This window comes from Lissotriton helveticus, chromosome 12, assembly GCF_964261635.1.
Source record: "Lissotriton helveticus chromosome 12, aLisHel1.1, whole genome shotgun sequence".
Lineage (NCBI taxonomy): Eukaryota > Metazoa > Chordata > Amphibia > Caudata > Salamandridae > Lissotriton > Lissotriton helveticus.
This window is the reverse complement of record NC_136073.1, coordinates 30,620,558-30,642,243: the sequence shown is the minus strand read 5'-3', so window position 1 is coordinate 30,642,243 and position 21,686 is coordinate 30,620,558. Positions and strand designations below refer to the sequence as shown.

Here is a 21,686-nt window from a genome sequence, read left to right as displayed (position 1 = left end):
AAGTCATCTCAACTCTTTATTGCCTTTAGTAGACCACGGCTGGGCATGCCCCTGACAAAGCAGAGTATCTCAAGATGGATCTCTTCTGCGATCACCTTTTGTCACGACAAGGCCGGCCGGCCTTTAGACTCACGAGTCAAAGCTCATTCGACAAGAGCCATGTCCACGTCTGCGGCGCTGTTAGCTGGAATGCCGATCTTGGACATCTGCAGGGCGGCGACATGGAAGTCCCCGCACACCTTCACCAGGCACTACTGCCTGGATAATGAGCTGATGAAGGATGCAGCAGTGGGCCGAGCAGTGCTTCGCCATCTATTCCAGTGAGGTGGGCCCTTCTACATCCCTCCATCCTTTACTGGTATGCACATTCTCTTACTGTATTTATATGCCATTGCATTTTGTGCTTTATAGTCATGTGATATGTATTATCTACATACTCATACCTGATGTTCATACAGAATGTGCATAATGTATTGCTCGCTACTCTGATTCAGGCATGTGAATCTATGAAAGACACCCAAATACTGGATAAGAAATGCTTTACTTACCTGTAACTGCAGTTATCCAGTATTAGTGTCTTTCATAGATTCACATGCACCCTCCCGCCTCCCCTGGCTGGGCTCACCTTTCTCTCTGAGTTTACGCCTAACTAGCTTGGTGCGTACGAAAATCTGAGAGACTTGGGCTCCTGGCAGGAAGGTTCTAGAAGGAGGTAGTAGCTGATTGGCTGTTTTTCTTTATTTGGTCCTTTTTACAAAAGGACCCAGATAGGCCACCAAGGTGGGACCCTTGGGGCCTGCTCTGTTTGGTCCTTCCTGCAAAAGGACGTGGATAGGCTACTAAGGAGACACCTTTGGGCCTATTCTTTTCTATGTATGTCTCTAGGACATTACTTTTTTATATATCGGAGGCTCCCGTCTCGACGACGGGGAATGATTCAGGCATGTGAATCTATGAAAGACACTAATACTGGATAACTGCAGTTACAGGTAAGTAACGCATTTCTTCTTTTGAGTTTTTCTGTTGGTTTCCTACCCAAAGTGGAGGTGTAAACCAGGGGCTGTCATCTGCTGCTAGCAGCAGAGGCTAGGGATCGCATTACAAAGGCAGCAGGCCTTTTGAAGCGTCCCTCTCAAGCACTGGCCCATCCTGAGGGAGGGTGTTTGACACCTCTGCCCAGGAGGTGCATTGTTCCTGGTCCTAGAGAGCAGAGGCTCTCCACCGAAGGGTCCAGAGACATGTCTGTGTGGCAGGCTACCTAAAGCCAGTCAGTACTCGCACCAGTGTTGGTAGTTTTTCAGGGGGCACCTCTGAGGTGACATCGGAGTAAATGTTTTAATAAATCTCACACTGGCATCAGTGTGGATTTATTACAAGGGACTGTTTGGTACCAAACACTCCTGGGTTCAGTAAAGCGCTCAGATTGCTGTGGAACTAGCGTTGTCAAGTTCCCAGCCCATGTACTCTATGGCTTCCCTTTCACTTAAAATATTGTGGAATAGACCCTACTACTGTAGAGGCATATCTGCTCATGCCGATATGCCCACATCCGGGTACAGTGCACCCTGCCTTAGAGCTGGCAAGCCTACTAGAGGGCTGACTTAACTATATCTTAAGTAGTGCTAGCAGGCATGGCACACAGGCAGCGTGCTATGTGGACTTGGACATTCTTTTACCTCACATGGGCAGGCCAGCTGCAGGGGAAGTGGAATGGTCCTAGTGAAGGGGTACCAGGGAACACTCTTCAGCCTCCAGGCCCTAGGCACCCTGGGTATCACTTACTAGGGACTTACAGGGGGGCAGAAGCACCAGTCGGGCACATGTTTTGAAGGAAAACACTGGCACTGGGAATCTGGACAGCAGGGACCCAATACTCTACAGTCAAAGTTGCATCAAAAGCCAGGCAAAAACTTTGGTGGAGGTATTGCAACAAAACCCATTCTCACTAATGGTCACACGTTTTGAGGCCAGTTTACTGGTCAAGTGCTTTACAATTGGGTTGAGCAGATTATTAAAGTTACTCGACCTGCAGGTCTAGTAACATCTTCATGCATTTTACTATTGACTCCTTGTCGCTTACGCATGATTTATATAGGAACCACAAATCAATCAGTGGCAGGACATCTCAGACTGGGATTATTCTGTGATATTAACACCATCTAAGAAACCAGTGCTCAAATGGAGATCTTCAAAGGACAGCTACAGAACCCAATAAAATCCAAGATTTTTCTTACTACGTATACATAACCACAGGATGCAATGCATATCTTAATGGACAAAAGAGGAAGGTCAGTTGCTCATAAATATCCTGGAACTAAGAGCAGTGAGGTTGGCCTTAATAGTATGTTGCTCATAGTGCAAAATCTAAACTCCCAGTGTGTTTACAGAAACCACAACCATGTTTTACATATTGAAACAGGGAGAGACTTGCGCGGTCATGGGATGCCCACAAATTGTGGATAGGGTAGTTGGTTATATTTTAGACCTATCAGCAGAACAAGTCCTAGGATTGCACAATGATGTGGCAGATCGTTTGAGCAGACAGTATTCAGAGGTCTAGAAAATGGAATTAGATGCATGTATGTCTGTTTTGGAACTGGGGCTCTCCCAAATGGGACATGTTTGCTACAGAGAAAAACCATGAATACAAAAACTTTCTAAGTAGGTGGACATGTCCAGGATATGGATCATCTATAATGTCTATCATCTATAATGATATGGATAGGTTACAGAAGATCTATGAAATTCAGTGTTCTGAAATGTAATCCTTACATTGCTGAACTAACATTGTTCCCATCAGGCAACAGGGAATACATCTGAAAGACTATTCGTTATAGATTCCTTAGCCTAGAATTACCCTCTGGCATCGGACTGGATCTGGAGAATTTTTCTACAGCAGTGCTGCTGCGCGTCAGTAGGTGGCGCCGGTTGACTTTGCGTCCGTCGTTCGCATCGTGTTGCCAAGATAACATCGCGGTGCCTACTTAGATGCTGCCTCTGTGTGCTGACGTTAGTTTTTTCTTTTTCCGCACCAGCCTAGCGCAGATCCGGAGCGAGATTACCCCTTAATAATGTTTTGACTAAACTTTTGTCGACTTTTTTTTTGGGAGTCTCCAACTCTGATGCTCAAGGGATATCCCATCGTCTGACCGGATTTAAGCCTTGTGACTCCTGTCACAAACTGATGTCCATTACGAATCCGCACCTCGTGTACCTCTGGTGTCTGGAGAGCAACCATGACCCGAAGTCTTGCTATGATTGTCGGGCCATGAATTCGTAGTCTTTGCGGAGCGGTCCCAAAAGCTTTTTGAGATCCGGCAGGCAGCCCTGCGTCGCTCCCGGTCTCGCTCAAGGGGAAGGTTTCAAGACCAGGGGCGGAGCCACCACACCTCATCCAAGTCTTCACACTCATCGGGTGGAGAAGCGTGGCTCAGTGGTTAGAGGCGGCAGACCCGGAAGCTGAGATCGGCCGTGGACCAGGGTTCGATTCCCCGCCTCGGCGGGTCTCGGGCTCAAAATTCCATGGACTCGACAATTCTCGCTCCGGTGCCTACTCGACTCACGGGGTCACACTCTGCGACTCTGGGCAATAGCTTGCTTAATCTCCACTACGGCCCTTCGCGGTGGGATGCCTGGCTTTCACCTTGTGGATACCCTGCCGGGGTATCTCACAGGGGAATACCAGGACGGGTTCCCTAAGCAAGCGCCTTGAGACCCCTGGGTGATTTGTGCGCTATATAAATCGAAATACAAAAAAAAAATACATCGGGTGATGAAGCGCAAGAAGGTGAAGAACTGCCGCTCTTCGCCTTATTATTATTATTATTATTATTATTATTATTAAATTACACTTGTATAGCGCTATCTACCCGGAGGCCTCGTAGCGCTCATGACTGACACTTTATTAGCGCCCGCTCAGGGCAGATCAGCGTACTTTCGCATACAAGTGTGTTTTAAGGGTTTTCCTGAAGGAAAGATGGTTAGTGGTTTCCCGGAGGGATAAGGGGAGGGCGTTCCAGAGCCTGGCCGTGGTGTGTGAAAAAGAGCGGCTTCACCCTGTCAGTCGACTGACGTGACGCTGGACCTGGGGCATCGTCACTCTAAGGCTCCATCTCCGGCGCCTGATTCTGGGGAGACTCCACGCTACCCATTATTTCCGGAAGCCGGAGTGTCCCCGGCACATCTTCGTACGTTCTACGAAGCCCTCCGTCGTGTGTTTGGGCAACCTGACTCCCCTGGCGCGTCTAAGGGCCCCGCAGAGCCAGTTGGTTGGCCCTGGGCATTCGATGCCGATGGCTCTGGCGCCGCAGGGTCCCTTTGGATCCAGATCGGCACCAGTCGACCTTCCCCGGCACCGATCATGGCAACAACTCCCCCAGAAGACTCAGTTTCCATCCTTATCCCAGAGATGGACCCGAGGCCAGATAGACGTCGGCTGACTTCCAATCAGACGCCTGAGGGTACTTATGTTCCCTTGTTTATCCCAGGTGTACCCTATCGCCCTGAGGGTGGTGATGAGGATGGTGAGGGGTCGCTGGACCCTTTAACAGACTAGCTGAAAGAACTGTACCGGAGAGAGGAATTGGGTGACAACAGTGGTCTAGATACCTCCCCACACCTTGGCATGCTTTCTCCCTCTACTGTGGCTACAGAGGAGGGAGCGTCCTATGCAGTGGTGGTTCGTAGGGTAGCTGAGGCATTGGGCCTGGAGCTCCATACAGTGGCAGTCAGAACTAATCTCCTGCCAGAGGTGCTTCAACTGGCAGCAACTTCGTCTGAACCACTCTTGCCCTTCAGTGAAGCCCTCAGACGCCCTTCTGGGCACTTGGTCCAAGCCTAGCACAAGGGCTCCTGTGGAACTGACAATTGCCCACCGCCCGGCTCTGGGCGATACCATTTTCATCTCCCAACACTCTTCCCCTTAGAACTTGGTGGTCTATGCCTCCTCTTGCAGAGGCGTATTCTCTTCTGTACCCCCAGCGCCGGGACACTCTCGTTGAGTAGCTGTGCGCTATATAAATAAAATTTTAACATAACATATGGAATCCAAGAAGAGGGATCATCTTGGGAAGCGTATGTTCTCTACCTCCAGGTTGGTGCTGCGGTCCATGAATACTGCATGCCTCTTGGGCCGCTATACCCATACAGTCTGGGATACGGTTGCGCAATTGTTGCTGGCTTAGTGCCCGGAGGATGCTCTGGCCATTCTCCCCAGGCAGTAGCGGATGGGAGACACACAACAAAATTCACAATCCGCTGTGGACTGGATACCGCTGAGACTCTGGGCAGAACGATTGCCACGTCGGTAGCCCTTCGGCACTATGCCTGGTTGAGGACGTCTGGTTTTTCAGAGGATGTCCAGTCAACCTTGCTGGACATGCCCTTCGATGGCCGTCACCTTTTTTGGTGACCAGGCAGACTCTGCGCTGGAGCACTTTAAGGCTTCTCGGGCTATGGCCAGATCCCCTCTTTTTTTTTTTTTTTTTCTTTTTTTTTTCCTGGGCCTCGCTGTTCCTCCTCTTAACCACAGTCTGCCTTTCATGGCTATGGAAGGGACACCACACCACTTCCGACCCAGTCCAGCCACTGGCCCACGCAAGCTGGCCAGCCCCTGCGTGGCTGCAGACATGGGACCCAGCAACACGGGCGTGGGAACCAGCGGGCAGCCAGTCCACCCTAAATCCTCCACCCGCCCCACAAACGGCAGGCTCCACACCCTACTAGTCTGACATTTCTGGGGCCCTCAGCGGCCAGTGGGTGGCAGGATTCGCTATCAACTCCCCCACTGGCAATCACGTCAGAAAGGTGAGTTTTTCAGATAGTCCGAAGGGGCTACTCCCTCTTCTTTGAGACTGCCCCTTCCTCCATGCCACAGTCTTTCTATTGCATGTCGGAGGATCATTTGGCGCTTTTCCGCCAGGAAGTCTCAGCTCTCTTGGCCAAGGGAGCTATCGAGAGGGTCCCAGTGCCAGAATTATGTTGTGGTTGCTATTCCTGCTACTTTCTGGTACCCAAGAGGGGTAAAAGGCATGTGTCCTATCCTAAGCTTCCAGGCCCTCAACCGCTTCCTCGAAGTTCAAAATGCTAACCTTGGCTCAGGTCCTGTCTGCCCTCGACCCTGGAGACTGTATGGTGGCGTTGGACTTGCAGGATGCCTATTTTCACATCTCCGTCCTGCCAGCCCATAGCCATTACCTACAATTCATGGTAGGCCACGAGCATTTTCAGTTCACCGTGTCGTCCCCCACCCCACCCCCCTTCGGTCTTAGCAGTGCCCCTCAGGTATTCATGAAGGTTATGGCGGTGGTCGCAACTCATCTACACAGATCAGGTGTTAGTCTTCCCCCGATCTCGACAACTGGCTGTTGAAGGTGGGCTCTCACCCCAGGCTGTCGTCCCCCCACCTCCAGACTACGGTGGACCTCCTGCATTCGCTGGGGTTCACGATCAACGTGCCGAAGTCACAACTGACTCCCTCTCAATCGGTCCATTTCATCAAAGCTGTTCTGGACAGTGTAGTCTTGGGCCTATCCTCCCGAGCACCGAATCTGGGATATTCGGGCTATGATACCGTTGTTTCCGCCATTGTCCTGGGTTTTGGTGAAAATGAGGCTGCCAGGCCTCATGCATCCTGCTGGTGGATCATGCCATATGGCACATGAGGGCTCTGTAGTGGGACCTGAAGTTCCAGTGGGCACAGCATCAGGGGAATCTGTCCGACTACGTCCAGATCTCAGTAGGGACTGCACAACAACTGCAATGGTGGTTGACGAACCAGGATTGGGTCAGAGGCAGATCCCTCTCCCTTCCCCAACCAGACTGCACGGTCGTGACCGATAACTCACTTCTGGGATGGGGCGGCCACCTGGGAGAGGCAGAGATCGGGAGTCTGGTCTCCGGTGGTGTCCAGTCTCAATATCAGCCTGTTGGCGCTCTGGGCGATTCTAAGGTAAGGAATCTATATAATGAATATATGTCTCTTACAGATACATTGTTAAAGAAGGTAAGTAACTTGTTTTTCAAGCATGTGAATCTGACCGATATCAATGTCTGAGAATCTTGTTACAGGTAAGTATCTTTTTTCCTTGCTTTCTATGTTTTGGGGCTGTAGGGTGGAGAAAGGCAGTCCCATCTTGATTGTGTATTTAAAATAAGCTAAAAGATTTCCTCCGTCTTTCAGCACATTGCCAAGTACCTCCAAGCAGAAGCAGTAAAGAAGGACAGACAGGACTTCTTCAGTGGTTGGAAAGGTTATTTCAAAATGGTAAGTGGCCCTGCAACTCCATTTACACTAGGTGAGTTTGGATCTTGTAAGGTGGTGGACCTGGACTTAGCACTTTTGCTTGAGGTCCCTAATTAACGGTTTGATGCTTCATCATGCAGTTTTTAGTCTAGGTTTCAGGTGGCAGTTTGCTACTAACCAGTGTGTTGCTTGACCACATAACCTGCAATTCACTCACTTTCAGCCTCCAGGAGAGGAAAGGTTGTGACACTGCAGATGGGAATTCTGTTCCTCAATGGTGTGCCAACATGGTCTTATTCATTTGCCTATTTTGAGCTGGTAGCAGGTGCCCCTACGCATTTAATCTGTATATTACTGCCTGTAATACCCAGTATGATGACTGTTGTGACTCTGGTTTTAGGCCATCAGGAAATTTACTACTATTAAATTATTCACAATCGCAAAAGAGGATGACCTGGAGTTTTAGATTCTTGTGTGGACTGAGTGAAAGGACAGGTAGTGACAATCTGATTGGTCCTGATAACGCCAAATAGTGCACAATTCTCTAGAGATACTGCGGTCCTGGTTGGGTATCACTCGATCACCTTCCCCGGCAATGTGAACTAAGGGGACATTTTGAGGACTCAATAGATGGGAGTATTTTGCAGAATCACCTTTATGTAAGGGATCGCCTCTAGCCGAAGCAGTGATTGAAGCCATTAGGTCATCATCAATCCTTGTATGTGAACTAGTAATCGCAGCCACAAAAACAATCTGAACAGCCGCTTTGGTTGCTTCATTAGCCAATGAATTCCCTGCCACTTGTAATGCGTTGATGACTGTGTTTGAATTACATGAGCATGTGACAAAGCATCCTTAAGTGCAGCCACCCTGCCCCATTAAAGCTTATACTAGATAGCCTTTACTCTAGAATCTTTCAATCTCTGTAAGTGCCAATAAGGTAAATTACCAATAAAGACCTGGACGCAGTAATATGAATCAAACACTAAATGTGGGGAATTCTGAATTCGTAATCTGCACAGCCAGGACCAAAGCTGTCAATTTAGCCAGTTGAGCAGCGCTGTCAACTAAATTTTCAGTATGTTGTTTGTGCCTGAAATACACTTTCATGACACCTTTTACTGCAGCACATGCAGCAGAGTACTTGGACTTATTACCATCCGCGGGCTGCACCATCAGTATAGATTATAAAATCATTTTGATCTAGTAGCACAATTTCACTAGACAGAGTATTGTTCATACTGGAGTTATTTTCTTTGTAAAGTAGGGCAAAACCATAATCTACATCTAGTTGTCAAGGAGAAGGCCCACTGGATTCTTCTAGGTTGCAAGGCTTTCACGTTTGGAACGCTGCCCTTGGTGACTGCCTCTAAGCCCGGAACAGGAGACGCCACAAAGCGTTTTTCCAGAGCCAATGAAGATTCTTTCAGAACTGCTGTAAAAAAAACTGTTGATGCAAAATTCATTTCATAATTCGAATATAAATGCTATTTTTAAGTAATCTGCACTGTTTCTCCTTCATTAAGTAAAACGTGTAACCACTGGAACCTGCAGCTATGTGGATTACTAAATTGGTAATATTATCATGAGTATGTATGTGTTTAGAATCAAACATGTCTAAGTTTGAGAATAGTAGTGTGTTCAGTAGTTGTGAAAAAGTACCCTCTTTCTTGCATGGTATGCCCCCACTTTTTGCAGAATTGCTGATATTCTTGGAGTGTGCCCTGGGCCTCTGCTAATTCGGTACCCAGAGCCTATGTTCCTTCCCTAAAACTGAATTGAAGTCTAAACCCAATTGGCATCTCTGGCCACATGTCAGCCCCTGGTAAATGGTACCACAGGTACCCAGGGCACTGTGACCAGAGAAGACCTCTAGGGGCTGCAGCACTTATTGTGCCACCCTTAGAGGCCCTGTACCCTGACACTCACACTGCTTTGCAGGCTGCGTGTCTTGGTGCAGAACAAAGTCGACATGGCACACATCCCTGTGTGCCATGCCCAAAAATTACTGCCCTGGCATACATCAGTCACCCCTCTAGCTGAGTGCCGTATGCCAGTGGTGAGAGTACAGGTGCATGACCCCTGTACCTTACAGTAGCAAGGTCAATTCCTGGGCCATAAGTGCAGTGCTGCCATTAAGAGTATATGGTGCTGGGAGTTAGTCATTATGAACTCCACAGCACCATAATGGCTACACTGAAGACTGGGAAGTTTGTTATCAAACTTCTCAGCACATTAAACCCACATTGATGCCAGTGTGGGATTTAATGTAAAATGTACAACAGAGGGCATCTTAGAGATGCCCCCTAAAACCCTACCAACTTCTAGTGAACTGACTGGGTGGATGCCACCACCAGATATGTTTCTGAACCCCTGGGTCGAGAGCTGCTGCTCTCTGGGGCCTAAAACAATGCACATCCTTTGACGAGGTGCCAAGCCTCCTCTCCCCAGGATGGGCAGGGTTCACGAAGGAGAAATTTCAAAGGCATGCTGCCTTTGTGAGCCTCTCCAGACCATTTGGGGCTTTCAGCAACTGGTCCCCACTGGTTCTACCCCTCACTTTGGGTGGGAGAACCAGCAGGAAAAACAAGTGAGGAAGAGAGGGGTGCCCACCTGTGTCAACTCCACCCCTCAGGTGGGGGAGGCGAGGTGAAGCACAACCTCGAGTCCCCGCCATCTTAAGGATGGGGGACCCAGCCAACCAGGGACAGGCTCCTGCCCCCCTCCCACTGAGGAGTTGCAGAATAGGGGTGTACCCACCCCAGGGAAGGAACACATTGGTCCCTGCCCTTTACCTACCTGTAACGCCCCTAAATTTAGTATTTAGGGGGCACCTGAAACTTGCTTCCTAATATCCAGAAACGACAAAAGATAAGGACCGAAGAGCTGTGCAGAGCTAACAAGAGGACGACGCCCACTGGGTTGGCCCCAGCCCTACAGGCCTGTTATGTTATGTTATGGTATGTTAAGTGCGTTTTATAAAGCGCGCCGACACCGAAGCTTCCTGGCGCTGATAGACAGAATAGATGAGGGGGGAGCAGAGATGGCGAGATCTAACCAGAGGTGGGGAATAGATGGGTTTTCAGCATTTTCCTAAAATTCAGGAGGGAAAGGGAGGATTTGATGGGGAGAGGGAGGAGGTTCCAGAGCACGGGAGCCAGATAAGAGAAGCGGCGGCCGCCGAATCTCTTGGTTTTGCTCTTGGGGATGATCAGCAGATCGCGATGAGCTGATCAAAGATTGCGTATGGGACGGTGAGGGTGAATGAGAGATTTTAAGAAAGCGGGACCAGGGCAGTGAAGTGCTTTAAAGGTGAGGCATGCCACCTTGAAGGCGACCCTTCGATCGACTGGGAGCCACTGAAGGGACGTAAGCAGAGGCTTAGCTGATTGCCATCCGGGGGTACCATGAATCAGGCGGGCCGCCTGGTTCTGGACAACTTGAAGGCGTTGTATGAGAAATTGCGGTAGGCCGTGGTAGATGGCATTAGAAAAATCCAGGCGGGAGAGTACCAATGAGATGACGGTTTGGGTGAGTGTCTACCCTCGAACCTGCTCCTGCGAAATCCTGGTCATCCTGGAGCCAGAAACCTCAAAAACCCCGGAGAACCTGCCTGCCTTCACTTCAAAGACTGAATCTCCAGTGAACACTGGACTTGTTTAAATTTCAGCTTCTGGTTCAGGCCAGACACTGCGAATCCAGCCCACTCTGCACCCGCTGAACCCGGCCAGAGCTAGAGTGGAAAAACACCACAAGGAGGTCACCCCGGCGATCCTGACCTGAGATCCGGCGACCCTTGACCTACCTCAAGCCTCCAGCCAATGCCTGCAGCTAAATCTAGAATTCCCCCCTAACTGTGACCAGGAGCCGGTAAGATCGACCCCAAAAGGTACCCGACGCCCCACGGCCTTGTGTGCCCAAACCGACTGTGCCTAGCCAACCCTCAAGTTCCCAACTTACCTCTCCAAGTGGTGGTCGCACCCAGAAGTCCTTCGTCTCCCTGCCTGCAGGGCTTTTGCAAACCAGGGGTTCTCCATAGAAAACAGGGCGCCTAACGCCGAAACAGCACTCTGCACCCGGCCGAACCAGGGCCGCTGAGGGTGCACCTTTTTGTGCTACTTTGTTTCTCCATTTGCCCTGACCTTAACCCTAGGAGCTTTGCTTCCACAATCCTGTGGATTGCTTGCCCGCAGCCACCAACCAGAGGCCCCCTATCCCCCATTGGATAATATTGGGCCTCAACACTCTGCACCCTGCCGCCCGAGTGCCGCTGAGGGTGCGACAACAGTGCATCACTGACCCTGGGGGACCCCTGAGTCTAACCCCAGAACCTTAACTTTCACAGTTGATTACTTACCTGAGAACAGCTAACCTGTTTTCCCTTCATAGGATAACATTGACACTATTTCTCCCAAAAGTTTCCAAATGTGGAGTTTTGAAATCTAAAAAATTTCTTTAAAAATCGCACATATCCAATTTTTTTGTAACCATAAGGATAGATCTAGTCGGCGCACTCATCAGTCAGGCGCACTCTCCGCAGAAGGGCTGGCCCAACTGCACAACCTGGGGTTATGCAACCTGTGGCGCAGCTTTCACCCTCATGAAAGGGAGTACTCCTATTACTCCAACGCACATAAGACTTACGGGAGGCTGGACCACTTTTTAGTATCTGCACCCATGCACGTGCTTGCAGTTGAAATAGGAGTTGCCTCCCTTTCAGACCACGCACCAGTACTCGCCACTTGCCACTCTCACCCTCCCACCCATATCACGGACCTCCAGGGTATGGCGTCTCAGAGATACTCTCCTGCACCGAGAGGAAGTAGTTAAGCGTATACAGCGCTCCATCACTGATTACCTCTCACATAATGCTGACACAACACTTGCAACACAGTGGGCAGCACTGAAAGTAGTTGTCAGGGGAGAGTTCATAGCCATTTCGGCCACAGATATTGTGGAGCACAGGCTCAAAAGGGAAGAACTCGCGCAACACTGCCTTTCCGTTAAACTACCTTAAATAATAATAACGATAATATTTTGAGCAAGAACTCTGAAGTGAGGACCAGGTGAAATGTGTACAGACTGCGTGACGAAGGAGTACCCCGAACGGGGCAACATCTGCTTGGAAAATGGATCTTTCCTGCTAAATTATGCATGTTGTGCAGAGTGCAATAAAAGGGATTTTGTGCTGATAACAAACAAATCAACAATGGAAGAAGATGGAGAAGAGATAATTACCTATGACCATGAGTGCACAAATTGTCGTCATATCATCGCAAGCCACGAATATACCTTCAGTGTTGTGGACGACTACCAGGAGTACACCATGCTGTGTATGCTGTGTGGCAAAGCCGAAGACTCCATCAGTGTACTCCCTGATGACCCTTGACAAATGGCGCCTCTGTTTTAAAGACTCTATGTACTTGACTACTCTTGTATATTGACTTGTGGCCCTTTGCCTTTTCATGGTAACTGTGCAAATGTTGCACTCTTTCAACGACACTCTCTACATATACAAATCCCATACATATATAAATTAGCCCAGCCAACAGGTCTGCCTTTATTTGGCAAAGAAGTAAAACGAGTGCCCTTAAGAAGCAGAAGTGGACCATCAGCATTTTTTCATCTCGAGCTCCTTGGTTTTACCAGAGCTGACCTGTCCTGTGCACGAAGCTCGCTTACAAAATGTGCTATTTCAGGTTTTATAGCCTTGCAGGCAATTGATCGCAAACCACACTGTATAAAGGTTTTTTGCATCGGCTGTATGAAACCTAGTGCTGACAAACAGATGGATGCAGTCGTTTTAACTCTTCTCTTTTCTGTTCATCTTTAAAATAATTAAATAAAGAAATTAGTCCATTTAAAAAAAAACTCGCGCAACACACCAGGAAGCTGGAGCAGATGCACCAGAGGACGGAAGCCCCTCGGGTGTGGCGACAGTTTAAGGCCGTGTGCCACCAACTCGCGGCGCTTGATCAAGATAGAGCGGAATTTGCAGCGCTGCGATTGAGACATGCTTACTATACTGGGGGTGACAAATGCAAAACAGTTGATGGACAGAATGCAGAACAATGTCATACATTCACCCCAGTACAGAGATCTGGACCTAAATCCATTATGTTTTTGCACTCCACACCACCCCAGTTCAGACATGGCCATATGCAAATCAGCCTTGACCCTGTGCCTCATGGGAACAGTCCAGCCCGAACTGCCAAGCCATGTCTTTCCTGGACCGGAATCAAGCATCCTAGGACCGATTTCTGGCTATCAGCCGTCTTCAGCCAGGATAGCTTGCCTCCAGTGGTGTGGAGAGCATGGGACTCACATCTGAGCATACCCATCCCACTCGGAGTGACACATGCAAAACAACAGTTGATGGACAGAATGCAGAACAATGTCATACATTCACCCCAGTACAGAGATATGGGCCTAAATCCATCGTTTTTTAGCACTCCACACCACCCCAGGTCAGACATGGCCATATGCTGTTCGGGCTGGACTGTTCCCATGAGGCACCGGGTCAAGGCTAATTTGCATATGGCCATGTCTGACCTGGGGTGGTGTGGAGTGCAAACAAACTATGGATTTAGGGCCAGATCTCTGTACTGGGGTGAATGTATGACATTGTTCTGCATTCTGTCCATCACCTGTTGTTTTTGCCTTTGTCGCCCCGAGTGGGATGGGTATGCTCAGACGGGAGTCCCATGCTCTCCACACCACTGGAGTCAAGCTATCCAGGCTGATGGCGGCTGATAGCCAGAAACCGGTCCTTGGATGCTTGATTCCGGTCCGGGAAAGACATGGCTTGGCAGTTCGGGCTAGACTGTTCCCATGAGGCACAGGGTCAAGGCTGATTTGCATATGGCCATGTCTGACCTGGGGTGGTGTGGAGTGCAAAAAAACGATGGATTTAGGCCCAGATCTCTGTACTGGGGTGAATGTATGACAATGTTCTGCATTCTGTCCATCACCTGTTGTTTTTGCCTACTATACTGGGGGTGACAGGTGCGGGCGCCTCCTCGCCTACAGGTTGCGTGAAACCCGACAAAAGCTGGGGGTCCGGGAGATCAGCTGAGAGGATGGTAAATCCGTCTCGGAAGATGGAGACATAGATGAAGCGTTACATGATTTTTATGCTACCCTTTACGCCAGTACCCTGTTAGAAAGCTCCGATGGAGCTACCTTCTTTGACTCAGTCACCCTGCCAGCTCTGACTAAAGCCCAGGCTGACCTCCTCGACAAACATTCAAACGGAGGAGGTCATCGCCGCCATATCTCGTCTCAAGCCAGCAAAAGCCCCCGGACCGAATGGCTTTTCTGCTATCTTTTAGAAGAAGTTTTGTGCCATAATCGCCCCTCACCTCACTCTTTTTAATTCCTTTGCCGAACCTGGGGCGATTCAGAGAGATCTCCTGGAGGCCTCCATACCGGTAATCCCCAAGCCCGGGAAGAATAAGACCAAGTGTGGAGCATATCGCCCTATTTCTCTCCTCATTATAGATCTTAAACTGTATACAGGGATACTTGCCGCCCGTCTTGCTCCTCGTATGCCCGGTCTTATTGACCCGGAACCAAGCAGGATTTATTCCTGAGCGCCAAACATCGGATAACACAACGTGTCCTACATCTCATCGAGAAAGCCACACGTCTGCAGGAAGAGTATATGATGCTCGCTATTGATGCCGAGAAGGCATTCGATCGAGTCCAGTGGCCTTACTTAGAGCAGGTTTTAGAACGCATGGGGCTAGGAGAAACATTTTGCACATACATCTTGAACTGCTATAAGTTCCCCACAGCTACGGTCCGAGTGAACGGCTACACATCCTCCTGATTCTCCATCGAAAGAGGCACGAGACAGGGGTGCCCTATGTCACCCCTTCTTTTTGCCAACTATATGGAACCCCTTGCTCAGAGGATGCTGCAAAACCCAGCGATTATCTGGATCAAATTTGGTGGCTATATACATACGATCAGCCTCTACGCTGACTATGTTTTAATATCACTTGCTAACCCGAGGAGTGCGTTGCTGGCATGCCTCGCCGACTTTGATAGCTTCGCACAAGCTGCAGGATTTAAAGTGAATACAGATAAATCGTTAGCCCTAGATCGCTCCCTGTCACAACCCACCTGAGAATATCTGCAAAGCCTGCTTCCCATTCAATGGGCGACGGACACGATCCCGTATCTGGGGATTCAGCTGGCTTCCTCTCTCCCGGCAGTAGTTATTTCCAACTATGCACTCCTACGACGGAAGAGCAGCCGGGAACTTGGTCAATGGAAACATTACCCTCTCTCATGGCTGGGCAAAATTGCTGCAGTCAAAATGACCATTATACCCCAGATCCTCTATCTCTTTCACACCATTCCTCTCCAACCGCTCACAGGCTGGACAGAGGAGACGCAATCGGATCTTTCTAGTTTCATCTGGAGCGGTCGGAAGCCACGATTGAGGTGGACACTGGCGACGCTCGCTCCTGAGGGGGGAGGACTTCGAATCCCCGATCTCTGGATCTACTTCCAGGCGGCTCAACTGCGGCAGCTGGTTGAGTGGAGTCGCTGGGAATCGGAGAAACACTGGTTGTTTCAAGACCAGGCAGTGGCGGCAAGACCCTTGCAAGCAATTCCTTTTTACGCAAGCCCCATAGACCCCCCCCTTTATATGCCTCGTATATTACGCAGGTCCCCCTTGAAGTGTGGTACACTACTAATATTAAACACAAATTCACTACCTTCCCATCTCCGCTCACCCCATTGATGGACAACCCTGACTTCACCCCAGGTATGGACACTGTTGCCTTTGCAGGTTGGAGGCCTGCCAGATGCAGATTCCTGTATCATATGTATGATGCAGAAGGGGTCATCCCATATCCCCAATTTAAGCAGGAATACGGGCTCCCTGAAATGGAGAGACTTTGATATTTACAAGTGAAGCACTGGGCGCTCCAGGATCAGGTCCGCTCCGAGGCAGATAGGCGCCGTTCCCCTTACCAGCGGTGGCTTATTACAGGCGTGTCCGATAAAAAGCACATCTCTGATTTATACAAGATGCTGGCCAGATATGCTCACACGTACAACCTGGCAAAGCGCGTTGGGAGAGGGAACTGGGCAGGACACTCGGTCACAGAGTGGGAGGGGATATACTATAGAGCCCGACACTCAGCATACCACATGGGGCTTACTGAAACTCTTATGATGGTAGTAACATACTGGTATACTCCGGAGCGTCTGCACGCAATGCACCACACTCGGGAGGCGACATGTTGGCGAGGCTGCGGCCAGGTAGGCACTTTGGTGCACCTATTGTGGGAGTGTGAACGCGTCAAACCCTACTGGACTCAGGTGATAGACGAAGTGGATAAACATTTCGAGACAGAAATTCCACGCTTTCCAGCATATATCCTGCTAGATCTCCCCAATCGCCTGACTTACCCACTACGATCCCACAGAGGCAGACAGATGGCAACTGCGCTAGGGTCGGCGATACAAAATAAACTCGCACACTGGCTTACCCCCACTACCCCAACCTTCATAGGCTGGCTATACGGTCTGTGGCATGTTCTCAGCATGGAGAAGCCGACACTTACCATGGCAGGGGAGGGATCCAAATATGTTTAGCTGTGGCAATCTTTTCTGTTGCTCTTAGCCACCGAATTCCAAGAGGTCACATATCCCTGATACCTTTGCTTACTGCGCCTCACGGATACACAGCGGATGGACTGACTAGGAAAGCCACCTATGGCTTTGCATAGCTTAGGTAGTGTACATGGAACACAGGGAGGGGGTGGGGTTGGATGGGTGGGGGGTGCCCGAAGTCTCTTTCCTTTTGTTAAATTTTATTTTATGTGTGTGGCATTAGCCAGATACTCGCCAGCTGTTATGCTTGCGGTCTTGAATCGCCCTATTAAGTTGTATGTTCCACATTATCAGTGGGTTGACAGCTAAACATACATGGTTGGATTTGTGTGTTGCAAATTCAATAAAGAAATGTAAACCATAAAAATTGCACAAATAACCAAAGCGTGTTACCTGTTTGCAGGAAATGTCCCAGTGCTGAATCTAGGTATCCAGCCTTTAGTTAGAAAAGTAACTTGAAAAGTAACTTACCTGCAATTTACTGCAAAAGCCTATTCATTTCAATGGACTGTATTTGCTAAGTGTTGCATACTACTGCTGCCCTGTAAATCAAACAAAGTACAATTTCTATTGCATTTTCAAACTGTTCTATATCCAGTAACGTATTACTGAAAAGTTTTTAATGCTTACCTGTGCCAGGTTTGCTTGGTTCTGAAAATAAATTGTATATTTTTATACAAAAACAATTGGCCTATAGTTCAGTTCTCTAGTGTGTGAATTCATCTGACTGAGGGTGTACATCAAATGCTTAACACTGTCCTCTTATACAGCCTTATTGCTCGACCATTCTACCACAAAAAGAGAGGAAGGTTCTATCCAACGTTATCAATAACATAGAATCTGCGGGTCCCTAGAAGAATTATATATAAACTGACAAGTAAACAGCGCAAATCAACAGGAAACCAAAGATTGGGAGAAGTCCTATTTAAGAGGACAGAATCCCATCACCCACCGAGGTGGCATGCTTCATCATTTGAGCTCTGCTCTTGGCTGCAACCGGGTGCAGCCAAGGAGCTACAACTCCTTGCTAGTGTAAAGGAGGAGCTCACTGATATTTTAGTATGATCCGTGGTCTAGATCTCCTAAGATCAATGGAGCATGAAACCGTGTGGTGAAAATGTGGTGCAGTGTAGGAAAAAGTGAGTTAAAATTGACTACCAGGAGAACAAGCATTTACAATGCAATGGTCTCGCCTTTGCCCAAGTTAGAGCTATTGGCATTGTAAATGACAACATTTTTATTTGTGTGTTGGTTTTGAAAACCGATAAATGGCATTGTCATTTACAATGTCAATAGCTTAATCTCTCGCAAATGCGAGACCTATGCATTAGCACACACACAGCCACACACCGGGAGCCACACACACACAGCCACACACACACACAGAGAGCCACACACACACACACAGAGAGCCACACACACACACACACAGAGCCAGACACACACACACAGAGAGCCAGACACACACACACACAGAGAGCCAGACACACACACACAGAGAGCCAGACACACACACAGAGAGCCAGACACACACACAGAGAGCCAGACACACACACAGAGAGCCAGACACAGAGAGCCACACAGACGCAGAGAGTGTGAAACCTCCTGTGATTCTGGGCAAATCACTTAATCTCCCCGTGCCTAAAATGAGTGTGTCCTCATGTAACGTAACTGGTGCTATGTAAAGCGCTCTGATACCTGATTCGGTTCGGGTCTAGTTCGCGCTATATAAAACTCTGCAAAAAAAGCCACACAGACGCAGAGAGCCACACAGACGCAGAGAGCCACGCAGAGAGCCACACAGCCCCCCCACACACAGCCCCCCACACACACAGCCCCCCCACACACACAGCCCCCCACACATACACACACAGAGCCCCCCCACACACACAGAGCCCCCCCCACACACAGCCCCCCCACACACAGCCCCCCCACACACAGCCCCCCCACACACAGCCCCCCACACACAGCCCCCCACACACAGCCCCCCCACACACAGCCCCCCACACACAGCCCCCCACACACACACAGCCCCCCACACAGCCCCCCCACACACACAGCCCCCCACACACAGCCCCCCACACACAGCCCCCCACACACAGCCCCCCACACACAGCCCCCCCACACACAGCCCCCCCACACACAGCCCCCCCACACACAGCCCCCCACACACAGCCCCCCCACACACACACAGCCCCACACACAGCCCCCCCACACACAGCCCCCCACACACAGCCCCCCACACACAGCCACTCACAGCCCCCCACACACAGCCCCCCCCACACACACAGCCACCCACACACACAGCCCCACACACAGCCCCCCACACACAGCCCCCCACACACACAGCCCCCCCACACACAGCCCCCACACACAGCCACTCACAGCCCCCCACACACACAGCCCCCCACACACAGCCACTCACAGCCCCCCACACACAGCCCCCCCACACACACAGCCACCCACACACACACAGCCCCACACACAGCCCCCCACACACAGCCCCCCACACACAGCCCCCACACACAGCCACTCACAGCCCCCCACACACACAGCCCCCCCCACACACACAGCCCCCCACACAGCCCCCCCACACACACAGCCCCTCACACACAGCCCCCCCTCACACACAGCCCCCCCACACACACAGCCCCCACACACAGCCCCCCACACACAGCCCCCCACACACAGCCCCCCACACACAGCCCCCCACACACAGCCCCCCACACACAGCCCCCCACACACAGCCCCCCACACACAGCCCCCCCACACACACACAGCCCCACACACAGCCCCCCCACACACAGCCCCCCACACACAGCCCCCCACACAGCCACTCACAGCCCCCCACACACAGCCCCCCCACACACACAGCCCCCCCCACACACTCAGCCACCCACACACACACAGCCCCACACACAGCCCCCCACACACACAGCCCCCCATACACAGCCCCTCACACACACAGCCCCCCACACACACAGCCCCCCACACACACAGCCCCCCACACACAGCCACACACAGCCCCCCACACACAGCCCCCCACACACAGCCCCCCCACACACAGCCCCCCCACACACAGCCCCCCCACACACAGCCCCCCCACACACAGCCCCTACACACACAGCCCCCCACACACACAGCCACACGTACACACACAGCTCCCCCCCACACACACAGCTCCCCCCCACACACACACAGCCTCCCCCCGCACACAGCCCCCCTGCACACAGCCCCCCTGCACACAGCCCCCCCGCACACAGCCCCCCCGCACACAGCCCCCCCCGCACACAGCCCCCCCCGCACACAGCCCCCCCCGCACACAGCCCCCCCCGCACACAGCCCCCCACACACAGTCCCCCCCACACAGTCCCCCCCACACAGCCCCCACACACACAGCCCCCCACACACACAGCCCCCCACACACACAGCCCCCCACACACACAGCCCCCCACACACACAGCCCCCCACACACACAGCCCCCCCGCACACACAGCCCCCCCGCACACACAGCCCCCCCGCACACACAGCCCCCCGCACACACAGCCCCCCCGCACACACAGCCCCCCCGCACACACAGCCCCCCCGCACACACAGCCCCCCCGCACACACAGCCCCCCCGCACACACAGCCCCCCCGCACACACAGCCCCCCCGCACACACAGCCCCCCCGCACACACAGCCCCCCCGCACACACAGCCCCCCCGCACACACAGCCCCCCACGCACACAGCCCCCCCGCACACAGCCTCCCCCGCACACAGCCTCCCCCGCACACAGCCTCCCCCGCACACAGCCTCCCCCGCACACAGCCTCCCCCCGCACACAGCCTCCCCCCGCACACAGCCTCCCCCCGCACACAGCCTCCCCCCGCACACAGCCTCCCCCCGCACACAGCCTCCCCCCGCACACAGCCTCCCCCCGCACACAGCCTCCCCCCGCACACAGCCTCCCCCCGCACACAGCCTCCCCCCGCACACAGCCTCCCCCCGCACACAGCCTCCCCCTGCACACAGCCTCCCCCTGCACACAGCCTCCCCGCACACAGCCCCCCCGCACACAGCCCCCCCCACACACAGCCCCCCCCACACACAGCCCCCCCACACACAGCCCCCCACACACAGCCCCCACACACACACAGCCCCCCCACACACACAGAGCCCCCCACACACACAGAGCCCCCCCACACACACACAGCCCCCCCACACAGCCCCCCACACATACACACACAGAGCCCCCACACACAGAGCCCCCACACACAGAGCCCCCCACACACAGAGCCCCCCACACACAGAGCCCCCCACACACAGAGCCCCCCACACACAGAGCCCCCCACACACAGAGCCCCCCACACACAGAGCCCCCCACACACAGAGCCCCCCACACACAGAGCCCCCCACACACAGAGCCCCCCACACACAGAGCCCCCCACACACAGAGCCCCCCACACACAGAGCCCCCCACACACAGAGCCCCCCACACACAGAGCCCCCCACACACAGAGCCCCCCACACACAGCCCCCCCCACACACAGCCCCCCCTACACACAGCCCCCCCTACACACAGCCCCACACCGCCCCCCTACACACAGCCCCACACACAGCCCCCCACACACAGCCACTCACAGCCCCCACACACACAGCCCCCCCCACACACACAGCCCCCCACACAGCCCCCCACACACACAGCCCCCCCACACACAGCCCCCACACACAGCCCCCCACACACAGCCCCCCCACACACACAGCCCCCCCACACACAGCCCCCCACACACAGCCACTCACAGCCCCCACACAGCCACTCACAGCCCC

The 21,686-nt window shown here is 52.1% G+C and overlaps 1 protein-coding gene and 1 pseudogene across 4 annotated transcripts in view; both read left to right on the top strand.

The window, feature by feature from the left end:
* Window positions 1-21,686, top strand: part of SENP3 (SUMO specific peptidase 3) — a 134,678-nt gene that overhangs the window by 99,443 nt on the left and 13,549 nt on the right. For all 4 annotated transcript variants that reach the window (XM_078670511.1, XM_078670513.1, XM_078670514.1 and 1 more), the window contains exon 9: window positions 7,181-7,264. In XM_078670511.1, the coding sequence (XP_078526637.1) occupies window positions 7,181-7,264 (84 nt within the window). The remainder of the gene's footprint in view (window positions 1-7,180; window positions 7,265-21,686) is intronic.
* Window positions 12,243-12,784, top strand: LOC144799264 (protein Churchill pseudogene; annotated as a pseudogene).